The sequence below is a fragment of the Paramisgurnus dabryanus genome, chromosome 6 (genome assembly GCF_030506205.2).
Source record: "Paramisgurnus dabryanus chromosome 6, PD_genome_1.1, whole genome shotgun sequence".
Lineage (NCBI taxonomy): Eukaryota > Metazoa > Chordata > Actinopteri > Cypriniformes > Cobitidae > Paramisgurnus > Paramisgurnus dabryanus.
The window spans coordinates 21,965,115-21,987,059 of record NC_133342.1 but is presented as its reverse complement, the minus strand read 5'-3'; the positions used below and the strand labels follow the sequence as shown (position 1 = coordinate 21,987,059).

The 21,945-nt window shown below is 38.8% G+C and overlaps 1 protein-coding gene across 7 annotated transcripts in view; it reads right to left on the bottom strand.

Annotated features, from left to right (window-relative positions):
* Positions 1–21,945, bottom strand: part of arhgef4 (Rho guanine nucleotide exchange factor (GEF) 4) — an 85,689-nt gene that overhangs the window by 34,823 nt on the left and 28,921 nt on the right. For 4 of the 7 annotated variants that reach the window (XM_065276075.1, XM_065276074.1, XM_065276079.2 and 1 more), the window contains 2 exons: positions 1,320–8,453; positions 163–486 (listed from right to left, as the gene is read on the bottom strand). In XM_065276075.1, coding sequence (XP_065132147.1) covers positions 163–486; positions 1,320–8,453 — 7,458 coding nt within the window. The remainder of the gene's footprint in view (positions 1–162; positions 487–1,319; positions 8,454–21,945) is intronic. The other 3 variants (XM_065276077.1, XM_065276076.1, XM_065276080.1) reach the window with 3 other exon arrangements.

The following is a 21,945-nucleotide window of genomic DNA, read 5'->3' as shown; positions in this document are numbered from 1 at the left end:
ATGACATTTGTGTCACAAGAAGAGAAGTCTAAAATCCTATAGAAGCTACAAGAGTACAGAGTCCAGAAGTTCAAAGCAGGAAGAAAGCAAAGCTGAAGAAAAGAAGATGCAGCGGAAGATGCTGATGGCCAGGTGAATCCTTATATTCAATGAGTTTCTTACTTTCTTGTGCTTCTCAGATGTTGTGGTGCTAAGCTGGCGCAAACTTCTCTGCTTGCTAAGGCTCTTTTTACAGACGTTCTTCGCATCCGTCAATGTATCGTATGAGCATGAACGCTGACGTGATTTCATGGATTGTCTTTTTCTCTCTGGGTCACATGCCACCTCTCTGATGCCCTGAAGAGGTATCGTCCAACCGTAGAAGTCTGAGATGGGTCTGGGTGTCCCTGTACCCTGTCCTCTGCCCTTCACCCGAAGCACACATGTTTGCCCCTGTTGTCTTCTCTCTGATGATGGCACGGCTGGCTGAGCACCGTGTTGTACATGCTTTGAGTGCAAATTTAAGTGGTTATTGTACAGATGTCTTTGATGAAAGATCCAATTAAATGTAGATATTGACAAATGTTGAATGGATGGTAAAAGTATACATTAACATTTTAGCCACAATGCAATAATATTTTGTGCAAGAAACATGTTGAGCATCAAACATTCCCTTGTTGCCACTGGATGGCACTGTTTCTGAGAGGTGAACACTACAAGACACTCTTAAACATACAGTAGTTCAATTCCTAAATCCAGTTCAACAACATAGATTAGAATATGTTTTAGTCCATGCACCTAAACAATCCAAAGTATGAGGAAACTCAAACTAAAATAGGATTATGCTACTGTATGCTACTGTAAAGGACATAGCATGACATTTCCATGTATAAGTGCTATAATTGGATCCCCAGTGCTTCTATCAACCTAGAAAATGTAAAAAAGATCAACCCAGTAACTTAGTTTTGGTAAACCATTCTCTGCAAGCATGTGAAAAAATAGGTCATCCAATTTGCTCCCCTTGTGATGTCAGAAGGGGATAATACCACCCCTTAATCTGCACTATCCAACCACGGCACTGCCATTTAGTGCAGAGATCCGCTCATTTGCATTTAAAAGGATACACCCAAAATGGCACACCTATAAAGTGCCAATTTTAACATGCTATAGTAAATTATCTATATGCTATTGCAAGCTAAAACTTCACATACATACTCTGGAGACAAAATTTTTTTTTTACATATTAAAAAAGTCTCGCAAAATGTCCCCTTTAAACAGCATCAGTATTTTCAAAGTCAACAGTAAGATGCAAAAAAATGTGTCAATATACTTAGACTTACCTCAGGATTGTTAGATCCTGACGTCAGGCTGGACTGAGACTGGCTATCTGAACTGCTGTCCTCTACCAAGGACTCTGAATCAAATGAGTGGGCTGTGATAAGTTGTGCTGTCCTCGGCTTTAAAGACTTCGGCTTTTGAGGAGGATCTGAGAGACCCTCAATGCTCATTCCCTGACCGAGCGAGTACAAAGAAGATGCCACAGATCGTGAGGGGTAACGGAAGCTCCTCCGCTGTGTCCTCAACCCAGGGCTGTTGGGTTTTGGGCTCATAGGCCTCAGTGGAGAGTCAATGGTCTCAAAACAACTCATAGATCTGCCCAACGCATGTGACATTGGGTTTGCAGGTGGAAAAACAGTAGGGCGTACAGGAGACTGCGACCTATTCTCTAAATTGTGCACTGCTTCAAAGCCATCTAAAGAAGCATGGTCTGAGTCTGAGGAAGCAGCATTAGATACCTCACTTTCCTCCAAACACTTTCTTTTAGCTGTATCTTCAGATGGGTCCTGAGATGTGGATTTTAAGCTCAGTTGGTCAGAATGACCCACGTTCCCTGAACTTTTTTGGGAAGCTGATGAGCTGTAAACCCTAGACCTGCTTTGAGCTGAACCGAAGCCACAGTCACTATGGTTCTCCTGTGAGGACTTCTCACAGGCTGTCCCTGGAACAGATATGGTTCGTTTGATTGGTTCCACTTCTTTAGATCGCTTAGTCTTCTTCCAGGACTGCCTGGTTTTCCCCTCTTCATTCTGTGATGGCAGAATCTGCTCCTGGTTGTCTTTCTCAGGATATTTAGACTCAAACAGGCTGGAGAGAGACTTATGAGCCATTGCAATCTTCATGCGTAGGTTTAAGTTATCAGTACTTTTGCTTCTTTTTTGTTGTAATCCTTCTGTCATTGGAAAAGTTCTAAAATTCAGTGCTTCCCCATCTTTGTGCTGCTGCTGCTGGGTGTTAGGAGAATTAAATGGATTTTGAGATGTAAATTGGGCATATTTCTCTCTGTTTTCCATATTTAAGGCAAAGGCCTTTTCAAAAATGTCATCTCTGGAGTGATCACTAGCTTTCATTATGTCTATAGGATAATCTGTACTCTGAGAAATAGGGTTTTTGAAGAGTAATGGATTGGGCTTGTTAGGTGTTGGGGTTATATTGTGCTTTACCTCCTCCCGCTCATGTCCATCCTCGAAGTCCTCAGCTTCCTGATCAGTCTTATTGATTCCCTTTTGCTCACGTTTGGTCTTACGGAATGAAGGCATTCTAGAGAACACCGAAAACACAGAACCTTTCCCTGACTGGTTTCTCTTACTCCTCGCAGTACCACGAAGGCTAGAGGGCAACTGAGTACCGTCCTCCGTCTCTTCATCGTTGGTATTGCGGTCAGGATCTTGTGATACAAAACTGGAAACACATCGGCTATCGCAGTTATCAACCCCATTTACCAGAGTTGTTGTCTCTCCAGCATGTGGCTCATTTGTAACAGCATTTGCTTCTTGAACAGTTTCTATGTTGGCTATCATCTCCCTTGTATTTGAACATATGGCAGAATTGTTGTCATGTGGGCAGTGAGGAACAATGTGGTTTGTGATATCATCACAGGAGTGCCATTCTTGAATAAATCTACCATCTGATAAAGAATATCCTCGCTCATGCTCTTTCAATCCGTTCTCTATCACAAAGGAGCTCTCCACTGAACGGTCAGACTCCAAAATTGCCTCTAAATTAGTGATGGGCAACATCCGACAACATGTAACAAATGCCTCCGAGTTGGGCATCTGCAAAGGCTTTGTACAAAGTTCTCTACCTTCAAATGTTTCACATAATAAATCAGTGCATTCGGGAGAGTTTGCTTTATAACAACTCTCAAGCCTTCTCTCTATGTTTTCCACTGCATGAGTACTAGTGACCTTGAGAGACTGGTTCAATGTTGCCTTGCTTTCCTCCTGAATTTGAATCAGATGTTTGTGTGGGGCATGCAAATGCTCAGGATGAGAAAAATCACAGTTTGTAGAGTCTGTATTAACCATTTCATGCGTACCATAATGGTCATCTGTGTGGGGAGAGCTTAAGTTTTGTAATGCTGCAGTTCTGATGGCATCTGTGTCCTTGAACTGAAATCCTCCTGCTGTCTGCTCTTCCTTTACGGCAGACCAGTGCAGCTGATACTCCTCCTTGCCACGCCAATCACAGTGCTGCTTTTGTGCAACATCGCTACATGCCTCCAGGTCAGGTGATATTGAAACATCATCTTTCCAGTCCACTGCAGTCTCCATTTCAGATGGTGCTTTAAATGGGATGATGCTAAGACTATTTAAAACAGTAGGGACACTAAACAAGTTACTTTCTTTACAGTGTTCTACTCTTTCCGAGACTAAACATTTATCATTAGTAGTAAACCTATTGTATTTAAGCAAAGAACTAGGTAAAGTGTCCTCTATACCTGAGGCACATTTTTCTACAGTTATGCTCTTAATGTTATTATTTGTGTCTGAGCTGTACTCTCCTGTTGCCACCAAAGCCTCTCTTGTACTGTTCAACTGAGTACAATTAAAAGGAAACTGTGAGTCTGTGCAAGGATCAGAACATGCATCAGATAAAACATTATCATCCGGCACAGATATGCTGGTCGGCTCAAAAGATTCAAACGTAATCGAATCGTTTTGCATTGTGTGTTTGTCAGACAGGTTGCCAGGTAGGTGATATTGCTTGGAGGTCCTTGTATACTCTTCACATGTGTAAGACATAACATCTACGTCTGAACGTGCTATTTGTTTACAGTTCGTGTGAAGGTCATCGCTGAGCTCACAGCAAATGTCTGTGGGGCTAACTGGTGTTTTGTCATACAATATCCCAAACAAACCAGTCAGAGACTCGACAGGACTTTCTAGAGGACTCCTTGGACATCCATAAACCTCAGCAGTTTTCATGTCAGGACTTACAAAACTCATTGACATGGGTCTAGTATATTCCATGCATCCTAAATTATCAGAGTAAATTACTGACTGCTCGACTGAAGGAACTATTGTGCATTCTTTCAGACAATCTGGAACATTGTGATGCATGTTTCTATTTGTTTCTTTTAAAACATAAGTGGGCTCACCCAAAAAAGGTACATCTTTATCACAATTTTCAACTAACTTATCAGGTTTGTTACAAGGAATTTCACTACTGGAGCAATGCTGAGCTTTCTGAACATCTGCCTCATGTCCATAGTTTCCCAAATATGTTTCCACAAAATGATTGTCCATGTGATATGCACTGATTGAGTAACTGTCCTTATCAGCATGCATTTGTAATACTGGGCTATTTTGGTGATTGAAATCTGTGCAGGATTTTATGTCTAACTGTTCTGAGATTTGATCATTGATCACACTCTGCTGTACTGAAGATGCATTAGACTCTTCTGAGGAACCTCTATCAGCTGCATAACACTGATATTCAATAAGAACAGGTGGGGTGTCATTCAGTTTGTCCTTTTTGAAATTTTGCATGTCATTCTTTTCTAGGCTCAAATCGAGTTTTTCATTCATGTGCGTTGATAAAAGCTTTATAGATGCCTTTTCTCCACAGTCAGTGCAAACGACCACACAGTCATGTTTACAGTTTCCCTGATCATTAAAGGCAAGTGGGTTTGAAACAAAAACAGACTGTAAATCAGTCACAGTACATTGAGAATTCATAGAAGTTTTCTTTACGATATCAATCTGTGATTGGCTGTGTTCTATTAAAGCCTGTAACTGCCTGTGTTCTACTGAATCTTGTAACTGGCTTTGATTTACAGAGGGCGGCGACTGGTTGTGTTCTTCCAAGGGCTGTGATTGGCTGTGTTCTACCAAGGGCTGTGATTGGCTGTGTTCTGCCGAGGCCTGTAATTGGCTGTGTTCTACCGAGGGCTGTGATTGGCTGGGTTCTGCTGAGGCCTGTGATTGGCTGTGTTCTGCCGAGGCCTGTGATTGGCTGTGTTCTACTTCTACTGAGGCCTGTGATTGGCTGTGTTCTGCCGAGGCCTGTGATTGGCTGTGTTCTACTTCTACTGAGGGCTGTGATTGGCTGTGTTCTACAAAGGGCTGTGATTGGCTGTGTTCTGCCGAGGCCTGTAATTGGCTGTGTTCTACCGAGGGCTGTGATTGGCTGGGTTCTGCTGAGGCCTGCGATTGGCTGTGTTCTGCCGAGTCCTGTGATTGGCTGTGTTCTACTTCTACTGAGGCCTGTGATTGGCTGTGTTCTACTTCTACTGAGGGCTGTGATTGGCTGTGTTCTATTGAGGCCTGTGATTGGCTGTGTTCTACTTCTACCGAGGCCTGTGATTGACTGTGTTCTACCGAGGGCTGTAATTGGCTGTGTTCTAACGAGAGTTGTGATTGGCTGTGTTTTGCCGAGGCCTGTGATTGGCTGTGTTCTACCAAGAGCTGTGATTGGCTGTGTTTTGCCGAGGCCTGTGATTGGTTGTGTTCTACCAAGGGCTGTGATTGGTTGTGTTCTACTGAGGCCTGTGATATGATATGTTCTACTGAGGACTGTGATTGGTTGTGTTCTTTTGAGGGCTGTGATTGGCTGTGTTCTACTGATGCCTGTGATTGGCTGTGTTCTACTGAAGACTGTGATTGGCTATGTTTTACTGAGGACTGTGACTGGATGTGTTCTACTAAGGACTGTGATTGGCTATGTTCTGCTGAGGCCTGTGATTGGCTTTTTTCTACTGAGGCCTGTGATCGGATGTGTTCTACTGGGGCCAGCAATTGGCTATGTTCTACTAAGGGCTGGGATTGGCTGTGTTTTTCTAAAGGTAGTGTATTGCAAATTTCTTCTAAGGCTTGAGATTTGCTGTGCTCTACAGAGGGCTGTGATTGGCTGTGTTCTACTGAGTTCTGTGATCGGCTGTGTTCTACTAAGGCTTGTGATTGACTATGCTTATTTAAGGGTAATGCATTGCAGTGTTCTACTGAGGCCTGTAATTGACTGTGTTCTACTGACACCTGTGGTTGGCTGTGTTTTACTGATGCCTGTAATTGGCTGTGTTCTACTGAAGCATGTGATTGGCTGTGTTTTTCTAAGGGTAGTGTAGTGTGATGTATTACTGCACCATGTGATTGGCTGTGTTCTACTGATGCCTGTGATTGGCTGTGTTCTACTGAGGCCTGTGATCGACTATACTCATCTAAGGGTAGTGTATTGCAATGTTCTACTGAGGCATGTAATTGGCTATGTTCTACTGATGCCTGTGAGTGGCTGTGTTCTACTGATGCCTGTGATTGGCTGTGTTCTACTGATGCCTGTGATTGGCTGTGTTCTACTGATGCCTGTGATTGGCTGTGTTCTACTGAGGAGTGTGACTGGCTGTGTTTTTCAAAGGGTAGTGGAGTGAGATGTATTACTGTGCCCTGTGATTGGCTGTGATCTACTGAGGCCTGTGATTGGCTGTGTTCTACTGATGCCTGTGGTTGGCTGTGTGCTACTGACGATTGGGATTGGCTGTGTTCTGCTGAGTCATGTGAATGACTATGCTCATCTAAGAGTAGTGTATTGCAATGTTCTAATGACACCCGTGATTGGCTGTGATCCACTGAGGCGTGTGATTGGCTGTGTTTTTCTAAGGGTAGTGCAGTTGGAAGTTCTACTGAGGCATGCGATTGGATGTGATCTATTGAGGCCTGTGATTGACTAGGTTCTTCTGGGGGCAGTGATTGGCTGTGTTTTTCTGAGGGCTGTGTTTGGCTGTGTTCACCTGAGGGCAGTGATTGATGGCTGTGTTCTACTGAGGGCAGTGGCTGGACATCTTCTACACAGGACAGAGATTTGCTGTTTTCTAATGTATTTTGGGGCTGGATGTGTCCTACTGAAGCCTCTGTTTTGCAATGCTCTGTTGAGAACAGGGATTGGCTGTGCTCTATCAAGGCCTGTAAATGGCCATTAAATTTTGTTGTCTGTGTTTCTCTGTGTTCCTCTAAAGTCTGTGATTGATTGTTTTCTGGTAAGGCCTCTGATTGGCAGTGTTGCACTAAAGCCTGTGATTGACTCTGTTCAAGTGAGACTTGTGACTGACTTTGTTCGATTGAATCCTGTGATTGGATGTGTTTTGCTGAAACCTCCGATTGACTGTAACATATTGAGTCCTCTCTTTGCCTGTGTTTCACAGAAACCTGTGTTTGGCTGTGCTCTAAAGCCTGTGATGGTATTCCATTATGTTCTATGGACGTCTTAGCTGTCACTTCAAAAGGCTTAATTGATTTAGTTGTGTCTACAGAAGTAAGATGGGAAACAATTAAACAGATTTCACTGTCCTGGATATTTAGCTCATGTTTGTTTTGTTGAGTATCTGAATTATTTTCAGCCTTTGAATCTTCCCTAGCTGAGTCATTATCAGTCAACTGTTTTTCACTGTAACTAGTGTCATTATCATTATCCCGTAATACTTTCGCATTTGAGGTCATTAACTGTGTGAGCGGCTCTTTATGTCCTGACTGAGTCTCAGTCATATTTATGCTGATTTGATCGCACTGAGATTTTCCATCAGCAGAGTCACCAAATTGAGAATTATCTTCACCGTCTGGTAATGTCAAAAATGGTTCATTACAGCTTTGCTCATCAAGTACTTGTGATTCTAATGAGTTCTCTGTTGCCAACAAGGGTGTCACTATGTGGGAAAGGCCATGTGAAAATAAATCATGTCCAGGTCCTGCTGGCATATTACAGTAAACGTCCTCACACTCCTTAGCATCAGACTTTCCAGTGCCATCCTCTCCAGCGTGCATCATCTCAGTATTTCCAGTCTGTGACTGCTCTCCCTCCACTGTCCCATGGCGACTGTCAAAGAAAGTGTGATGCTTTTCTGTTGAAGAGGGGTCATTTTCTTCAACGGAGTGAGAGAGTTTGACACTGGGAGAATCTGAGTCAGGACAACCTTCAGAACAAAGGCCGGCCTCAGAGCTGATCGGCGTCCTACAGCAGTCCTCAGTTTTAGGGCTGAGGTCAGAGAAAGTGTCACTGTGCCAAGAATGTGTGTCAAAATATTCCTCTGTTGTGTCCTGTGTTGCTTCAGGAACCGCCCCACTCCATTCCTGATGATCTCCACACTTTTTTTGATCCGACTCCCCATCTTCCAAAGTCTCATTCCCAGATTCCTCTAATGCTGGGGCCTATGAGAAAGAAAACAGATTATGCATATTAGTTTGTTATTCTAAACAAATTAGATTTTATTTGATCATTATTGAGGAAAGGCAAACAAGTAGTAAATAAAATTGGTGAGGCTGTTCTTAAAAAGCAGCAAACAATTTGATGAGCTATTAAAAGTCTGCAATCAATTAAATTCTACAGAGAAACATATGTTTGTGAAGTTAACCACAGAGGTATGCTAATCTTTCAGATACATCTTAAAATCTCTTTCCCCACACCTGGAACTAATGTCCCCACATTCATTTGCTTCATATAATTATAAGCTCATGCGGAGCATCTGATCCACTGTATTATCTCATTTGTTTATTAAGTTTCATCCTAGAAACAAAATCAGTAGTGATTAAGTGTCTGTTGAGATCGAGATGATAAACAGACATAGCCAAAGCATAGCAGATTGTATGAGTCATTACCATAATATTAGTAGAAAACAAACAAATATAAACAAATAAATGCTATTACGAAGAGAATGAAAGCACATTTTATAAGATGCATCAAACATTATATATCTACAGTTCACAGCACAGAAACATCACAACTGAAATCATTTTATTATCTCAATTGTTTCCGTCAGACAGAAATAAGATTACAGTAAATTATGAGAAAATGGAAAACAAATGCTCTCTGTTTATTCTCCTGAGTATGATGTTTAGATAGCAAAGTTTGCGATCAAAGGTCAGAGGTTTTAAAACAAACTCAAACAATTCTCATACAAATCCTTCTAGAACAAATTATCTGGGTTATACTCTTCACATATTTTATAGTTTTACATCCTCATAATCTTTTCTTTAAATTCTTTAGAACTTTCTAGGTTATAGGAAAACATCTGATACACCATAAATATCAAAAAATGAAAATTAAACATTAATTTAAAAGTCTTCTAAGCTATGAAAGAGAAACGCCTTAGCACAAACATTTCCTCTGGGTTTTATGACACATTGAAACAGGTCAAGGAAACAACTAAAAACTGAGAGGGTTCTACTCATAGTCAAGAGGTTGTGGAAAGGGGCAGTGCCCAGTTGCATGAAACTCCTTAAGTGAGGGTTTCCCTATGGGAGAGAAAAAAATCCCTGAGGTAAGGGATTTATTTAAGAGTTGCAACAAAGGTCTTAAAGGCACACAAGGCAAGTCTGAGTATAATTTCTCTACTAGCTCCCCCTAGTGTCTGGGAGTAAATGCTTTCTATATTTGAGACTTTACTCAGCGAACTTGCAAGTGGGGTATTCTTCCTACAGACGGTAGGGGCGGGCGAGAGAGTCTTCATTCGTCATGTAATGAGTCATTTAACCATATACCGACTTACGAAGATGATTTATTAACATAAAAATGCTGCCTTGTGTCCCTTTAACTGTAACCCTTACCTAAGTGTTTATTCTAAGTATTTTACCGTAAAATCAGCCATCGGGTGTGACGTTAAGGGACCTGTTATAGTCCCTTAAGGTTTTAAGGAAAAAATGGTACTTAAGGACTTAGCAACGCATAGCAGAACTTAAGGTAATACTTTAGCATTTAAGGGTAAATACTTATTGACAGCCTTAAGGTTCACTTAAGGGTTTTTCTTGCAACCCATTTTTTATTAAGGGCACCCTTAACCTTATATTTAAGGGATTTCTTAGCTTAAGGACTTTCATGCAACCGGGCACAGGACTTTGCACTAGGAAACAACTGAAGAGTTCAGATGCAAAACCCTCTGACATGTGCGTGTGACATGTTTTTAACAGGCTCTTATGTTTAGGTTCAATAATTAATTTCACCTTAATGGCAATTAACAGGTAAGGTTATTAGTCAGTAATTAAAATGCCTTATTTTTACAATTGCAACTTTAGTCTTCACTGTTCTTTCTGAATAAAAGGCTCAAAAGTTCTGTCAATATCCTAACATATTCAGTAAATCAGCTTTAAGTTGTTAAAAAAAACTCCTGTGGTCAGTTAATGCTAATAGCCCCTTGGTTAGTGCGTTCACAGTAGGGCTGGACGATTTAATCTAAAATCAAAACCTCGATTAGTTTAACATTTGACATTGATTGCGATTAATCACGCTTTATTCAAATGTTCAGTAAAAACCAGATCACGCATTCCGTATTTTTGTCACAGGTGGCCGCACATGTGCGAGAAGTACTTTTAAAAAAGTACTGTGTTTCTCTTGGGCACTAGATGATCCTGCTGCTCAGTTAACACAGTGTTTGACTTCTCCACCTTGTTTCCTTGTAACTATTAACAGGAATAAAACACAAAATAACCAACATGATAAAATAAGGTTGTTAGAGTTTCTGAATTTCGTTTTCGATTACTTTTTAATTAATCGTCCAGCCCTACTGTAGTTCACAGTGATCTGATTCTGATTCCCGTCTCAGAGGTCATTTGCCGATCTGGCTCCTCTATCTCCACCCAGTGCTATTCTGTCAACTTTCTACTATCCTGTCCCAATAAAGGCACAAAAGCCCCTAATATATAACTTGCAGTCTGAGATAAGCACGCCGTCATTCATCCAATTCGACTTAGGTAAACTTAAGAGGACTCTGCTAAAATTTCAATGTAGCACTTGACATTTTCTGCAAACAATCCAGTATTTCTGAATGGCCTGAGGCCGGAATTAAGATGATTTGAAGCTGAAGTATTAGATGAAGATATAATATGTGCCAAGAGCATTATCATTAAATAATCAAAATCATTATCTCATTTTTGACAGAGGTGGCGTTTAATGGCTTTTGCGTCTGAGCTCTTCACCTGTACTGTCACCCAACTTATAGCAGCTGCCATGGATCCACAGAGCAAACAACTAACAATCTCTTTGGATGACAACCTGCCACCAGCCCTCCACAACCCACAATTTTTGGCACATTTTACATTCTCCATTCAAGCCCTGTCTCTTTATCATAATTTACTGGTTTCTCCTCCAGTAACTATTTCTTCAGTTTAGTAAGCTCTGAACATTATGAAGTCAGACACCTGCATAAGGTAGGCTGGTAGACAACGATTGTTGCATTTTTATACAGATTACCTGCAAACCCCAGGGAAGGTGAAGGCATTTTACTTAAACCTATAAACATATCTCCAGCTAATCCTGACAGGTCAAGCGACTGCAAACTCTTCATGTTAAATGTGACCCAGTCTGTGAAATCCAAGCAAAAGTCTTAATCTACAGTATTTCTGAGATTACAGTAGGTGCATCAAAGTGTGATTTCACTCACTGATTTTCACATTTATTTATATTTTTGAAATGTGCTTACTCAGTAAATATTCAAGTATCATTTATATAGTAAATATAAATAAAACAAGGCTAGAAAATATATTCAGCAATTGACTAATAATCTGTAAATTAGCTATGCTGGAAAAAAAAATCTAAACAATGAGCATATAGTGGTACAGAACATACCAAAAGTACAAGCTTACCCGCATTGGCAGGCAAAATGACATCAGACAACAACACAACTTCAGCCAGCTCCATTCAGAAACCCGAGCTTAGTTTCAGAATTGATTACAGTTGAGTTCCCTAACCAGCTAAATGTCTTAACTCTACGTCATAAATTGGGGAGAGGAAGGGGGTGGGGGTTGGGTGTATATTCAAGTGTGAGTTCAGGTGTGTATTGTACGTGTATGAGGTAAAACTAGAAAGACAAAACAAGATAAAGCACATCAAATGCACACAGGCGACTCTAAAGTTGACACTTGATGTCATGCCTATTAAAAGAATTCACATTCACTGGACTGGACTGGGTACAGATATATTTGTCACTTTATGTAACCTTGATGGCATTTATAGACACTGTTTTTACACATGTTACTGGATTTACAGATATATCCAATTTAACCATCCAATAAATGGCAATATATGCGATTTTGTAAAAAAATCTATATTTAAAACTTTACAAACTAAAATAACTAGCTTTCGTGAATGACAGACTAGCGTTTATTTCCAGTGAATTGAGTAGGAAGGAGCGTATGAGACGTAGTGGAGGTGAGACGAGAGAGATGAGACACTATACGTCCATTGGAAAAGGACTCTTTCGTGAACATGCAACGGTCGTTACCAGAAGTGTTTTTAAAGTATTTATATTATCATTTATATTTCAATTGCATCGATTAGAAGGCCTTTATTAACCCACTGGAGCCATGTGGAGTACTTCTGTGAAGGATGGATGGACCTTTTTGGGCTTCAAATCAGAAGCACCATTTACTACCATCATAAAGCTTGTAACAGCCAGGACATTTTCTAATATAACCCTTAAAATAGATAATCATACATCGAGGAGGGCTTATGGGTGAGTAAATCATGGGGTATTTTCCATTTTTGGCTGAACTATCCTTCTAACTATGATTTTATCATATAAATGCATTAAATATAAATGTATGATTAACAAACATGATAATATGGTGAAAGTGTGCATACCGGAAAAGCTCAACCTGCAAGATATGACACTATTTAAATAAGCATCTTTGAGGCTGCTGGGTATTTTCATGCCTCCAGTGCCACTGAGACCACAAAGGCTGGCATCCATAACTACACCACCATCTGCTGCAGATTTTCCTATCACACAGCCTTTGAAAAGACTGCTGTGTCATTTCCATTATCGGCGTACACCTGATTTTTCAGGAAGCGACAGTGAAACAATAGTGTATCAGGGGATGTTTTATATCCAAAAATAAAAATGATGCTATCATTCACTCATCCTCATGAAGTCCCAAACCTAACTGGATTTTTTAAAAAACCCTGCAGGAAATATAGGGTGGTACAGGGCTTGACTATTCTAGTCATCCTTCACTTTCTTTTGTATGGAAAAACATTCTCATTTAGAACAACGTAAGAATAAAATACATTATTATAGATTTTCCATATTTTGGTGAGTTAAAGGTGCAGTGTGTAATTTTTTTTAGAAGGATTTCTTGACAGAAACGCAACATAATATACAAAACTATATTTTCAGTGGTGTATAAAGACCTTTCATAATGAACCGTTATGTGTTTATTACCTTAGAGTGAGACGTTTTTATCTACATACACTGAGGGTCCCCTTACATGGAAGTCACCATTTTGTGCCGCCATGTTTCTACAAAAGCCCTTAACGGACAAACTTTATTTACTAAGTGGTCTCCGATGATGACATGTTTGTCCAGTGGTGGCTACCGTAGCATCTCTATGTGTTTTAAAGGTGAGCAGTGGACTGAGCCGTTGGTTGCAATTCGCAACCTCACCACCAGATGCCACTAAAATTTACACACTGCACCTTTAACCTTCAAGATAATTAAAATCACTTAAAAGATCACTTAAAGTGCATTTGAAATTTTTTCCACTCTTACAAAATTACAAAGCCAGGGAGAGGGAGAGAGAGAGAGAGAGAGAGAGAGAGAGAGAGAGAGAGAGAGAGAGAGAGAGAGAGAGAGAGAGAGAGAGAGAGAGAGAGAGAGAGAGAGAGAGAGAGAGAGAGAGAGAGAGATGAGAAACTACTGTATGATGTCACTTTTATTTCACACCTATATTATTCCTTATGAATACAGGATCACCGCATACTCGGTGTGTATGAATGAATCCTTTGACTTTAGTAAACAAATGCAGCTTAACATACCTGCTGTGTTAACATAATTGATTGTCAATTTTGTATTATTCATTAGCTGAAAAAGCAATGATGATATAATTCCTCTATATCTTTAGGTGTGCTGTAGTTTCTCTTTTAACAGAATTTTAAGTTATCATTAGTGTGGAAAGCCTTTAGAGCCTCTAGGCATTTTCACATGGCTATTGAAAACAACATATTATACCTTACAATAAGCCCCTGGTGTTTCTAGACCATACATCTAAAGAAAAATATAGTATTACATGCAATTTAGAGGTGGTTTCGTTTCAGGACATGTGGGTTAAATAGGTTCATTCAGGCAATAGCAGTGCTGGATCCTGCTGATCTCTCAACAAGAGCATGAGATCATCCCATTGGGGAGGCCAACCACAAAACGGGAAACACATACACACGCACACAGCCAAAGGCACAGTTAAACACACATAAGAGGAGGCCACTGTCAGGAGATATGGTACTGTGGGCTCCTAAATAAGATCACAGGACCAAGTTTCTGACTAAGCAGTGTAGTTACATGGGTGCAAATACAGTAAATAATGATGTGTAAATCAGATATTTATACAGTATGAGTAAGGTGATGATTTAGTGCAAGCTAAAGTAAATCTGTTTCACAGTAGGGCTGCTCTTATTTTTATATACATGTATGAAACATGTATGATAATGCGTATCATTGCAAAAATCAAATGAAGGCCAGCAAACCCAAGAGGAGGAAAAAATCATGACATAAGCGTGACTTAATTCACAGATTATGAGCTCATCGATGACCACACCTTAAACTGGCCCTCTCACGAGGCAGAACTCGACCCCTGCTGCAAACAGCATCTGGAAAGCCCAGCTCCTCAAATAGGAGTGTATCCACTGTCATCCACTCATGTTTCAGACACATATGTAAATATAAAGGAATTAGACATGCATGCTATTCTTGTACCTTATTCCTTGAAAACATTTTAATATGAATTCCATCCATAATATAATATGTTGGCTTGTATGACTCCTTACTGGCTTCTGGTAAAATATCTGTGTCAAAAGGAGGAAATGTTAGTTGCGTTTCGGCTCTTTCCCACACTTTGTAAAAAGAATTTGCATTTACATTTAGATAATTAGCTTAGCAAATGCTCCAATCTAAATGATACAACATGTAATTCAACCTACGAAAACAGTAATGTCAGTGCTGTAAAACACTCTACCACAAGTTGTCCAACTACTATGAGCAGACGAATAATAAATAATAGGGAGATCACTAGGGAGGATACTAGTACAGTCAATGGTTTATGGGTGTGAATCAGAAGTGTTCATACAAGAATCTTTCAGTAAAAACTTTGTGGGACTATCCCACATTAGGGCCAGTAACAAATATTTTGTGTTAAGCTTGTCCTTTTCTTAGACATGTGAGAAGTCCTGAACTAAATGAAAGGTTTTTCAAATGTAATTTTGTTGCTTTACTTTACTTTTTGACCTCAGTCATTTTTACTTCAGTCTTGCTGTCAGTGCAGAAAATGCCTCTGAATAATGCCCAGAGGATGTACTTAAGAGCTTTTACATCCTAAGTATCCTGCAGCTTTTATTTGTGCTGCAGTGCATAGCAAGTGACTGTGGTGATTTAGAGCAGGTGCACTCACAACTGCGACCTCCACTGAATCAGCTGATTCTAGATCAGACACAGCCTTCCCACAAACGCCATGACTCACATTGTTTAGAAAATAAACAACAGACAAATTTAGTTGGGTTTGAGTCTAAAGCTATATTTCTACAATCTTTATGTAGCTCATTTGTTATATAGCAGCACAGTGATCACAGGTTTAAGCTCCAATGAATACCCAAATAAAAAACAATGTATGTCGTTTTGGATCAAATAATTCTTAATCAGAACCTTGGAAAGAAATGGCTCTTTTATCAGGTAATTATACATGCATCACATATATTTAGCTTTGAAGTGCAGTTCAAACCTTCACAAACACTGTTACCTGCCTTACTTTTGCCATGTTTTAATGTTTAGTTTTAAACACATTACAGACCTTCTTTGATTATTAAATTGCACTTAAACTCCACTTATAGTCAAAGACATTCAAGTCATAACAGTATAATTTTCTGCAAAGCTGCTTTCATATGTGAATGTTAAGAGAATTTTAGGCCTCAGATATGAAAGAAAAATCGCAGATGAGATTTAATATGTTTTAATATACAGTAAACAGTAATGGAATCTACTAAAATAAAATAAATCTCAACATTGTCACAAACACTAATGTTATGAAACATTTGTATTGTTACCAAACAATATTACACTCCTAGAAAGGATGTGTTAATTTTTTACACATCTTTGTGTGTTAAGCTTTTAACACATTATGTGTAATTTTAACACATTTTGTGTTGATTTTGTGTTAAAATATAACACAAGTTGTGTTGAAAGTAACACAAAATGTGTTGTTTCAATAATAACACAGAGATGGGTGGATTCTGGCACAACGCATTTAGTATGTTGTCCCAGAATCAACACTAATGTGTTCTAAGAGTTTATGTGCAATAACTGACATACTATTATTGTATGTGTATACCATCTGCCAAAAAGCATGTAACACAGTCATTTTGACAATTATAAAACATTAATGTGTGTCCCCTTTAAGATGACATACAGTACATGTATCTGAAGTGAACTGCAATGCATTGTGATCACTATATTGTTATTACATTCTGTGGAACTTAACATTTACTAACTGGTTGTTGTGACATCCTATGTGATATCCTGGGCTTTGAAAACACATAATTTAGTTGAAAAATAATCCAAAAATTAAAAATGTATTTTAAAACCTGTATGTGTAACGTATGTATGAGTGTGACTACCTTGCTGTCTGATGTTTTTCCTATAGGAAAATGTAAAATATTTCAAGTGAAAATGAACTTGGGCTGCAAAGGTTCATTTACATTTACGCATTTGGCAGACGGTTTTATCCAAAACAACTTAGAGTGGATTGCAAGGTACACATTTTATTAGTATGTGTGTTCCCTGGGTTTAAACCCATGACCTTTTTCGCTACGAATGTAATGCTCTACCACTGAGCTATACAGAAACACAAAAAGCAAATATCTAAGTAAATTTTTTTTTATTAAAGTATAGCCTATATTTTAAGTTATAGCCTAACTATATATGTGCTCAAAACTTTAGCTTAAAAAAACTGAAATGTAACTCATTTTTAACTATTTTTCGTAAATAGCTTAAAGAACACCAATAATCACAATTTTACATTTCCCTTGATGTGTAAGTGTGTATTAGTACAAACAATATGCAAAAGTTCCAAATCCCAAAGTAAACAATGACGCGAGATAGTTTCCAACATAAATCTCTTTTCTTGGACTACAACAAACACACGGATTGTAGGCAACAGTTTACTTCCTTGGCCTGTTGACGTTGACACGACATATCATAATTCCGCTTCTAACATACAGCCTGTAAGTAGTCTTATGTTTTCATATTTAAATAATTTACTACGGACTAAACCATGATTCAAATGCAAGTTTTGAGCAGTGCATGGTAGCACTTGTTGTTTGCAGACATGGTTTTATGTTTTAGTATCTGCTCAAGCCGCGCTGGCAGTTGATCAATCAATTTGGTCATCTGCATTTTCTGCATCAGATTCAGCTGATATTGATAAGGTAGTAAAGACGATATTATTCCTGTCAGCATTGCATCATGAGCTAATCTTTAAAACATGGAGAGGAGCATCACATTTCCGGCTGACGTCAAAGGTATTCAGACCAATTACAACGTACTGGTAAGCTGGCTTTGTACCAAATCAGAGCATTTCAGAAAGACAGGGATTTGTGGAGTAACAATAATGTACAGTATGTGGAAAATAATGTGTTTTTTTTAACTATAAACCACGCACACATTGTATTACACCAAATGCTTTTTACAGTATATGTAATAGGTGCTCTGTAAGCATTTTTTGACAGACTTGGTACCCTTTCAACATTGTATTCTTATACCTTTAAATCAAACTTTCTTACAAAAATCTGACAGTGAAGCATAATAGAGTCTGTTTATTACTTTTAAAATCTAATTACTATGTTATTTGAATTCTCTGAAAATGCACTGAAGCACAAAATAAAGTCGTCATCACTGTAATTTCTGTAAGCTATCAGGACACAGCATGTCGAACCAGTGGACCAAACAACATGTTGTTTCTTGTCCCTAACAAGGTGATGAGCAGCTTAAGCAATGTACCCCCGCTGAGAGAGTAACAACTTAAGACTGTGCTCTGATAACTCTCGCCCTGGGGTGCAAAGCATAGAGATGAAAACTGTGAAATCCAAAAACATGCAGGAGCAGCACCTTAACTCTTTTTTTAGTCAATCTGAAGTTTTACTAGCGTGTTTACTTAACAGAGCATTAGATTTATCATCAATAGTTATGTAACCTAAACAAACACAATCGTCAAAACACAGAGAGCCTTTTCCCTAAAATCAGATTAGGAGGACAAGAACAGATAGCCATGCATACAAAAGTAATTCCCTCAACGACACAAATGTGCATAGTGCTTTATTTATAAGAGAGCAGTGTGGGTCTGAGAATATGTGACTTTGGCTGACACAGTCCCAAGATCTTTGCTGAGACCAAGAAGACTTGATAAACCTAATGTCATCATAATCCATGAAGCAATATTCTTGTAAATAATGAAAAACATAAATATTCACACACGCATAGACTCTAATATGAGTCTAAATAGGTTTAATGCTTTGAAGGAATTGGCTTGGGTGCAGTTTGAAGTTTTGCACAAATCTATTTCACATTAGGTTGCATGTCATCCTCTTTGAGTTTGTTTACATTCCTGTCCTGTTATCTGTCTGGCTCTCTATTTTCGACAGGTCTCGCACTGTCTGTACTTTGGGGAACTCGAATATCCGCTCACGGATATTATTATATACTTTTTTGTGAGAGACTGCAAATCATTTGCAGAAATTTTTTACTTTCCATAGCATACTCTTAACGAAATGTCTCTCGCATGCCCACTATCAGTTCCTGCTGTTGTGGGTTTTATTCTTGTACTTAAGCTATTGTACCGCAGATTATATAGATGAAGGTTAAAAGCTATTGAAAAACATTTAGTAATAAAATTTGGTATGAACTTGCTTTCAGTCCCAGGCAACACACACATGCCAAGTGACAAATCCGATGAGACTCTAATTTCACAAAACATTTTGTTTCCTTTAAATGAACCACATTAATTTCTCTGTTTCCTCATATTCATTTCTACTAGACTCTTTCTCTGTAACTGAGTCGGTATGCAGTCAACATTCTCAAGTCTATATGTCACAGGGGTTTGGGCCCCAAGCACCAAGAAACACAAAAACACAAACCGGCATAAGCCTTAATCCCACTGTCACTATGTGATTTGTTCATTTCCAAAACAGAACAATATATGTGCTAACACATGCGCCCACACGCCCACTTTTAAATCCACAGTGTCTAGCTCTGACATGTCAAACGTTGTCAGCCGGACGATCCTACTGCCGGGAGAAAAACACATGGGAAAACTCCCATTTATGTGCAATCTAAGCGTTGAAAATCCTGTCAAGAGAGGAAGCTGGGATGGATCCTCTGTCATGTTGCTCTATGTATGAGACGGTATTGTCAGACATGTTTGGGTCGTGCGGTTTCATTACTCTGGTTTTAGGTGTGGGTGTGGAAACACAAAAGGTCAAAGATCAAGAATGTTTACTTCATAGCATGACGTTTCATTGCCCATATGACTCTTTATCTAACAAAAGGAGAAGATCTAAAGCCTGTGTTGGTCTCTTTTGATCACAGTGCTATTACAACAAAGCTTTAAAACTGTGTCGAAGCTTCAAAACAGTTGCTAAAGCACCACATAAGCTTAATAAAAGTGTTCTGTAGGATTCACACTCCACCTTTTTGTAAAGAGAAAAACTAAAGCAACAAAAAAGACTACATTTTGGCTCCAAACACCAAAAAAGCCCTCATAGGGTGTTTGAACGACAAGAGGTACATACTGTAATGACAAAAATTTTATTTTCGAAAAGATAAACCTGAACCTACGGTCATAATGTATTTGGACACTCAGTATAAAATCTATTAAATTCATTCCATTGTAATACATTCATGGAGTTGAATCACATCCTCAACTATGAGCGTCTTTTTGTTACATGTATTGCTGTGAAAGAGTTATCCATTGTATTTTATATTTTGTTAAATAATTTATACATATGAAGAGTTTTAAAAAAAATAATTGCCACCAAAATCAGTATTGTATCTGGTCAGTATTAAAAAGTAAATTCTTCATTTTACGCAAAATCCTATCCGCTGTGTTATTCTGTCAAATGTTATTCGTGTTATTCTATTCCCAGAACGCTATAAACACCAGTCCTCCTTCTCTGCAGAATGCGATAAATACGCTCAACAAATCACAGCGCACCATTCCACGCATTGTAAACAATAAATGGTGGGGAGGAATACACACAGAATCCTAGTTTTTATCATCTACTTTGTACTTTGTGATAAACAAACAAACAAAAACAAAATAATACTTTTGATGACATTGATAAACCTGTAGTGGTTTTCTGTGGCGGGGAAGAAACATAAGCCATCAAAATCGAATAATTTACGTGAGAGGCTGGCTGTTACTTGTTTTCACACGACAGCATCAAGCTTCTGTCATGCTAACACATTGACCCCAGGGGATCTTATGAAAAACTTTCCATTATTTTATGCAAAGTCAACGAAAATCGAGCAGGACCAAAACATTTTACAGTTGATCGCTGTCAATAAAGTTCAGCGATAATGTCCAAAAAATGACAGTAGCAATGACAGTGTTATTAATATGAAAAAGTAAGTGTTTTGATTAATGTTAATTTTTTTAATCAGTGTATATCACTAGTCAACTAAATGAATATAACATGGCAAAGATGAATGCATATTTATATATTGATTCAATAGATTTATAGAATTTAGAAAAAAAACTTGTCATGGATTTATTGTATTTTGCGGGAAAAAAAATCAGTTTTTATAATAAGTCTTTGAAAATGTTAATTATGGATTTTAATTTTTTAATGTTATTATAACCTTATGCTACGTACACACCAAACGCGGGCATCGCGTTACTCACTATAGATTACTCGAGGGATGACTTTGTATCATGCTAATTTTTTGCGCATGTTTTCGCTGCAATCACGCCGCCCATATCGCGTCATTCACATCGCCCCGAGCAAGGACGCATCTGATCGCGTTTTGCATTGACTTTGTATGTAATCTACTCGCGCAAATCGTTAAACTCGCGTTTGATGTGTATGCCTCATAAAGATGCTATGTGAACGTTTGTAACAGAAAATAGTGGTCTTATCTTATCACTTTCTTGGTATAGAAAACACATTTTGACCACAATTGGTCAAAATTGATTTTTTGCATTTTGGAACCAAACTCTTCATATAGACGGTTTCAGCAGTAACAACATAAACAAGCGGCTTCTGTGGTCATCACTCATCACGCCATTTCCGATAAACACCGCTAAGAATAAATAACAATAAAGTCCTTTTAAAGTAGTTCATTTATATAACAGGCTAAAGAAACAACACGTTGATTACCTAGGAAACCAAAACATTTGTTACTTTCGACGAGGTATTTAAGAGTTCAGTTTAGCAACTAGTCAGACCAATAAACAAACAGAAACCGGAAGAAAAGTTCTGACCAGAGGCGCAATCGCGTGACCACACGTGCATCTAATGAAACCGTCTATATACATTTATACATTTTAAAATGTGCAGAAATACTTTTTGGGGCCAGTATATACGCACTAGAAGCAGTTCCAGTGGAAGGGGATCTTCTCTCCCAGTTGAAGCCTGGCTCCAAACAAGATGAAAGACTATTGTGCCACTAAAAAC